Consider the following 6104-nt stretch of genomic DNA (forward strand, 5'->3'; position numbering starts at 1 on the left):
ATTATTATTATTATTATTATTATTTTGTGATTTCTCATATAATAAATTCTGAAATCAATATATTGCTTTGTAGGCTGTTGAGATAGAACACGCATTTTTTTTGCAAAAATCATTAAAATACAACAAAAAGAGAAAATAAATAGGTAAATCATAAACATAAAAATTAATCATTTGAATGTACCCATTCACAGCTCAAATTGACTTCTTTAATGTGTTTTATTTTTGTACACATATAATTCATAAGTCACATAATTCATTCTTACAGAACATCTTATTAAGAGAATTCAGGTTTAAGGTTTTCGGATGATATTTCACCCATGATGATATCCCAAATTATCTAGTGATATTTTAAAATATCTTCTTCCTTCCTGTTGACAATTGTAGTCTCAATTCCTGATACAGTTTTGCTGCATTCATCACAATTTTGCAGCTGTCTTTGCATTCACAGCAACTGTGCCAACAAGAGAAACGAAGAGGACATGTGAAGGAGAGTGAACAATCCTCACAAATATTGCAAGACTGGTGCCCATGTGTGTTTTTATTATTGGCAAGTTGGTTTCCATGGCGGATCGCAGCTAGTCTGGTGCTCACTCATCCACAGCAACAGCCCTCAATCTCAGCCTTACCTGGTCAAAACCGTTATTTTTTTGTCCTATGGTTCAACTCCGGTGCACATCGGAAATGAACTCAAATCGTCATATTCACAAGTGTCGGTGGTGTCGGAACCTATGGCCTCTTCCTGTCGATAGTACCTAGACTACAAATTTTTGTACACAAATGATGTCATGTGCAGGATGTGTAGTGTTGTTGGGTTTTCTTTTACAGCTACAGATACTCTTGCTCGGATATCCAGAAGTGGGTCGTGTGTGGAAGTAAATTCTATTGTACATTTTTATATGCAAGCAACTCACGGCATTTGGTTTTTGATGGACGTTCTGTACTTGGAGTCTTGGAGGAGCCGATGTGCACAAGGTGCCAGTTGAATGGGATAACAGGAGCGGTGTGTGATGCATTTCTGCGTCGAAGGTGATGAGTTGATTGCAGGAGTGCAACTAGAGGTCGAAGCACACAGAATGGAAGTGGAACTGTGCTCGCCGATTTCGGAAGTTCTGGGAGCGACACTCCGAGGCAGCGCTTTCTTGAAGGCCTTTAGGGCCACAGATGAGGACTCCGATCTCCTCCCCGTCGTGTTTCGTTGCAGCAGTCTCGAAGATCTCTGCACAGTTTTGAGACCCATCTTTGAGGTGGATGCTAAGTTCTTATTTGGCTCTTTGAAAGAAGACAGTGAGCAATGTGGAAAGTGTAATCAATCGGAGGTGACATAGGCACAAGGTTTAGGGTTAAGCTTAGACGGAACAAACCTTGGAATGGAGGTCGGGAGCCTTTGATAACTGTACACATGTCTTCTAATGTTGCAGGCTGAGATTCGACATCCATGCGCTCTTCTTTCACTGGATCTGTGGCAGAGACGATGGTTGAGCTATTTCGCGAGGACGATGACCTTGGGACGATGTAGCTCCGTGCGGGGTTCCAAAGCAGAAGCACGGCACCCCCACAGACCACAATACCCACGAGGGTACTGATGAAGAAGAGCAACACATCGAGGGTTAAAGAAAACGGACTTTCGGGAGAATTTCTAGGAGTGTACACGTATAGGTTGAAGAGCCCAGACATCAGGACAAAGCCTGCAACCGATGCAAGGATCATGGCCACCATGAAGAGGTTTTGGCTAGATGTGGTCGGAATCAAACTCGACACGGCGTCAACGTTAGATGCACCCTTCGATGGATCCCCTTTGTCGATGCAGGTGTCTTCGAACTTAAGAACTTTGGAGTCGAATTGCGTGTAGTCGTTCATGGCTTCGTTGCGAGTCACAAAAACTTCCACTTCGAGGTTTAGGCTCTTGTTGCCGCCATTGGCGAGGCTGGGGCAGATCAAGGCAGGGCGAATGTCGCGAAGAATGCAGAGCTCGGAAATACACCGGACGGACCAGATCACTCGCACAGATAGCGGCAGCTTCTCCTGCTTGAGCTGATGCCGCTTCAGTAGGTCGGTGAGGATTGCAAGGAAGGGCGTGATGCCAGTCCCACCTGCGACCAGCAAGAGGTGCTTGTACCTAACACAACAAGTGTGGAACAGGTTACGTGGAGGAACTGGAGGAGGAAATCGAAGTTTCTACAAGCGAGCAAGTAAAGAAAGAGAAATTATCTGCTGAAGATGGAGCTAAGCCGTTGGAGCTTCATTTGGAACTTTCAATAGGCGACATGAAGCGATGAATAGAGGCGAATAGGGACGAAAGATACCTGAGAAAATAATCTGACTCATGACCGTATGGACCTTCGGTGTACAGCTTCAGCGCGAAGGGGCATTCAAGTTTGGGGTCCATTGATAAGGAGGCTAAATTGTCGAGAATGGCGGAGTGGAGGCTATACGTCCAGTCACCTAGGGGCTTGATACATATCGAAATTGTGTCTGAGATGTTGAGGGAGCTGGATGCACTGCTAAAGGGGTGCCATTCCAGGCGCGAAATCCCAGGTACGTTGATGTACATGAAGCTTAATGCGTTGTACTCAAAACCTGTAAAGGACAAAGAGCCTTTCACATTAACTAAATTGAAGGCCACGACTCTGAGGATTGTATGCCGACACCTGCAGGTCAATGGTTCAAATAAGTACTTGTTGGTAAATTTGAACGCACCTTGTTGAATGGGGATCTTGAGCTCCACTACACCACTCGGCAGCACCTGCGCTGTTACGCCAGTTATTCGTTTCTGAGACTGCACAAACCTCAGGAACCTGTCGATGAAGAAGAGAAAGATGCCGCCTATACACTTGCCCATGTTTCCTTTGCCAACATGCCACGCGTAGAACACGAACAGCACGATGTACAACTGGTGCGTGCCATAGAAGAAGTTGAAGAACCGGCTTCGTACCGGCGCCAAGGCAGTCACCCACATAATGACCCCAGCTGTTGCTCCAATCACACCGGGAAAATTCGAAATTCCCTCAGTAGAATACTTCCAGTCCATTACCTACAGGAATTCAGAACAGCGAGTTACTTCCGATGCTGCGAACACAGAGCAGACACACCAAGCAGGAATTATAAGCTCTACCAAATCAAGCAATGAGCGCAGATTGAATTGACGAAATTTTGGAGGGGCATCAAGACATACCATGTGAGTTTCATGCCTGGAGTGATAGTAGATGGAGTAGATGACGCCGTGAGTCGTAATTAGGATCATGGTCAAGTGACCCAGCCATCGGTGGTACCGCACGGCGTGCTCTGATGGCACATGAATCAAGCGCAGTATGGGCGACCCTCTAGTCACCGGGAGGAATAGCAGGGTCATTGCGAACGGGATCACCTTCCCGAACAGCTCTCCGGACTTGTCCAATTTCGCTTGCCATCTGTAGAACAGCGAGCTCTTGTTAATAGACTTGACGATAGCATTACCGGGAAATTTGGTCTTAAACCTAAATTGCATCTAAGACCAGCTCTTACGTGGTGGACCTTCGTGTTCCAATCAACACTGGCAAACTAAAATTCTTTGCACTCCTGGTTTAGATTCCGGAAGAGCTCTTACTTCTTTTCCAAGCCAGGAATCTCTTCGCCGTGGTTGATGCTGTCGAAGCGAGGTACAGTCAAGTTGGTGGTGAAGCACACGACGACGAAAAGCACAAGTCCTATTCCTAACAAGTCTATGCCTGTCAAAATACCAAGTGGGCTCCTCACCACCATCGGCTGCGTCCATAAATTCCTCGTGAAGCCGGCCCAGAGCCTGTGAAGCTTGGATCTTTTGACGTCGCTAATTTCTTCCCTGTTCAAGGGAACCAACAGTGATGCTCACTTTGTAAGACGACGCAACTAGAAATTCATTTTGTACTACTTGAAATCGTGCATCTTATCAAAATCGCTTTCCGAGTAAATGTATACCATCACTACTTAATTATTCGATCCATCGACTTCACAAGCACACTCTGCGTTGGCGGACCTTATTTCATGGAAGAGTTTCTAATTTCTGAATTGTAGGACCTAACAAGTAAGACACAATCATTCTGGCCCCCTTCCTCGACATGAACTCTCAATCAGCAAGCGAGAAGGTAAAGTGAAGGAACTTGTGAATTGGACAGAAGTTGGCAGTTGGCACTTACGACGGACACCTGGCGAGTCAGCCACGCTCAACTCACAAACCATCATCTCGAAAAATTTCGCAGTCTTTAATTGGGCTCATCGAATTCTTTTAGTACTAATCTCTACTAATCTTACAAGCTTAAGAATCCACCATGAAATTAATAAGCTAAAACCATGAAATTCTCTATATTTGTTGTCATCCACAACTCGTGGTTGGAAGTCTTCATCGTTGCATAGTAGGCAGACCCAGTGGTCAACTCCGTTCTATCTCCGAAATGAAGAACAAGTCCTACAGCTCGACTAAATTCAACCCTTTTGCACGCAGTAATAGTTATGGATTCAAGGTAGATGATGAAATGATAATTAAACTCGTTACTGAGTATTGAAGGAACTCAGACGATACGCAGCTGCGAACCATCATGCGGTCGAAATTGGTGATCGATGAACTAGAGAAGGAAAATCGCTGCTACCGCACACGGTGATCGCTCAAGATGTGGTTCCAGACTGTTTCTATCGATGATCACGAACAATTGATCGAGCTAGAATTTCAATTCTGAGATGATTGAAAATATGTAGGAATTGAATTGACCGAGCACTTGATAGAACTGCTCGCGAAGAGATTCCTGCACACAGTGAACTTCCAATTTCGAAATTGTGACGAGTTGGAGCAACCGCTCAGGAATTGACTTACTTCACCGGGAACCTCTTGGTCAACTCGAGGTAAAGCAAGGCAACGGTCGCCAAAGCAATCACCGGACATGCGTACATAACGTAGTATGTGGCTGCACAAATCACAGCAACCAGTTTCCACCTCATCAGATATCAGCTGCACAATTCGATCCACAGCAATTGACAGATGCTGAAACATACAGCCAAGGGTCGTCACCGGAGATCTCACAGCCGGTTGGCTTTGACGAAGTATTGTGTCACTGGGGAGGCTGACAGCTATCTGCTGACAACATTCAGTCCAAAGTCGCGGAGCTACCACCATGACTCACTCAACAATTTCATGCTCAATCCGAAATGTCTTCTAAAGCAAATTATGAGCACGCCGTGAAAGAATTATACCACTATCACCGAAGAAACTGGAAACGACATGGGTGGCGAGGTCCTGTTTGAAGTAGCTGCCGGGAGTAGTAGGATACAACAACCACAGCGCCACCCAGAACAAGGTCAAGGCCCATGCGGCCACCCGAAGACATATCCTCGCCGCTTCAACAACTATGGCATAATCTGCATCATGTCGATCACTCCGGGTACTGTCACCATGACTGAAGGGGTTCACTATCCTCATCGTGGTCTCGGATCTGCTGAAATCGAGGTGCGCAGACGCTTCCACCAAACTGGTTGCGAGGTTGTACAACTGCGGCAGCTTAAGGTCACATCTCAGTCCTCTGCAGGAGATCATGCATCATCTGCGTGATTCTGATGGGAGTCTGATGTCGATCGACTCCGTGACGTGGGTACGCATTGGGATCGGAGAGACCAATATGTATGACGGATTATGATCAGTAGATCAGGCTATGTATGGTTACAATTGACGATCCTCCTTTGCTGGATTTACCGTCACTAGATTCGCATATCTGGCTCCGTCGACAGCCATAATTGGAATCGAATCAAGCATAGGTGAGGCTCTGGGTTTCTGGATAATCTTTACTTCAGGTCAATCGGATTGTGGTGGTTCGTCGTCATGAATCCTTTTAGTGGAAGCTTCGAAATTCAGCTGCGAAATGAATGTTACCAAGATGACGTAGTATTCGCATATAAAGTTTCCAATTACGAATACCGAACTCAACGTCAAATGGATTCGTGTACACATGTTGAAGGTGATCACTGGAATTCCTTTATTGCAAAGTCACCTTCAAAGAGTTGATCAGAGCTGCGACACGTGAACCTACCGTATCATGACCTTTTCACTGAGTACTTCATCTTATGTAGGTGATCTTTTGGGTGAAGTCACGAGCAGAACTTCT

At 45.6% G+C, this 6104-nt stretch overlaps 1 protein-coding gene and 1 long non-coding RNA gene across 3 annotated transcripts; one reads left to right on the plus strand and one right to left on the minus strand.

Moving 5' to 3' along the window:
- Positions 1-520: 520 nt before the first annotated feature.
- LOC112294215 (ferric reduction oxidase 6) lies at positions 521-5636 on the minus strand. 2 transcript variants are annotated; one of them, XM_024544471.3, is made up of 8 exons: positions 5200-5636; positions 4823-4913; positions 3584-3817; positions 3173-3407; positions 2698-3031; positions 2304-2577; positions 1362-2116; positions 521-1216 (listed from the first exon to the last, which is right to left on the minus strand). In XM_024544471.3, the coding sequence occupies exons 1-8, from the start codon at positions 5537-5539 to the stop codon at positions 1053-1055; spliced, it is 2427 nt and encodes an 808-aa protein (XP_024400239.1). In that variant the 5' UTR covers positions 5540-5636; the 3' UTR covers positions 521-1052. The 2 variants fall into 2 exon arrangements, with proteins under 2 accessions (XP_024400239.1, XP_073396120.1); XM_073540019.2 differs by lacking the exon at positions 5200-5636 and adding an exon at positions 5018-5161.
- Positions 2397-3460, plus strand: LOC141046396 (uncharacterized). Its single transcript, XR_012219327.1, has 2 exons — positions 2397-2535; positions 2655-3460. It is a non-coding gene; the product is annotated as an uncharacterized LOC141046396 (long non-coding RNA).
- Positions 5637-6104: the final 468 nt, after the last annotated feature.

This window comes from Physcomitrium patens, chromosome 17 (assembly GCF_059467195.1).
Source record: "Physcomitrium patens ecotype Gransden chromosome 17, ASM5946719v1, whole genome shotgun sequence".
Taxonomy (NCBI): domain Eukaryota; kingdom Viridiplantae; phylum Streptophyta; class Bryopsida; order Funariales; family Funariaceae; genus Physcomitrium; species Physcomitrium patens.

What these genes read in the sequence shown, in the direction of transcription:
- LOC112294215 (XM_024544471.3), bottom strand. Translation starts at nt 5,539, where the DNA reads ATGATCTCCTGCAGAGGACTGAGATGTGACCTTAAGCTGCCGCAGTTG. An exon ending in ATTCCTGGCTTGGAAAAGAA is followed by an intron (nt 3,408 to 3,583) that starts GTAAGAGCTCTT and finishes GCTGTTCTACAG; the next exon opens with ATGGCAAGCGAAATTGGACA. An exon ending in GAGTCAGATTATTTTCTCAG is followed by an intron (nt 2,117 to 2,303) that starts GTATCTTTCGTC and finishes TTGTTGTGTTAG; the next exon opens with GTACAAGCACCTCTTGCTGG.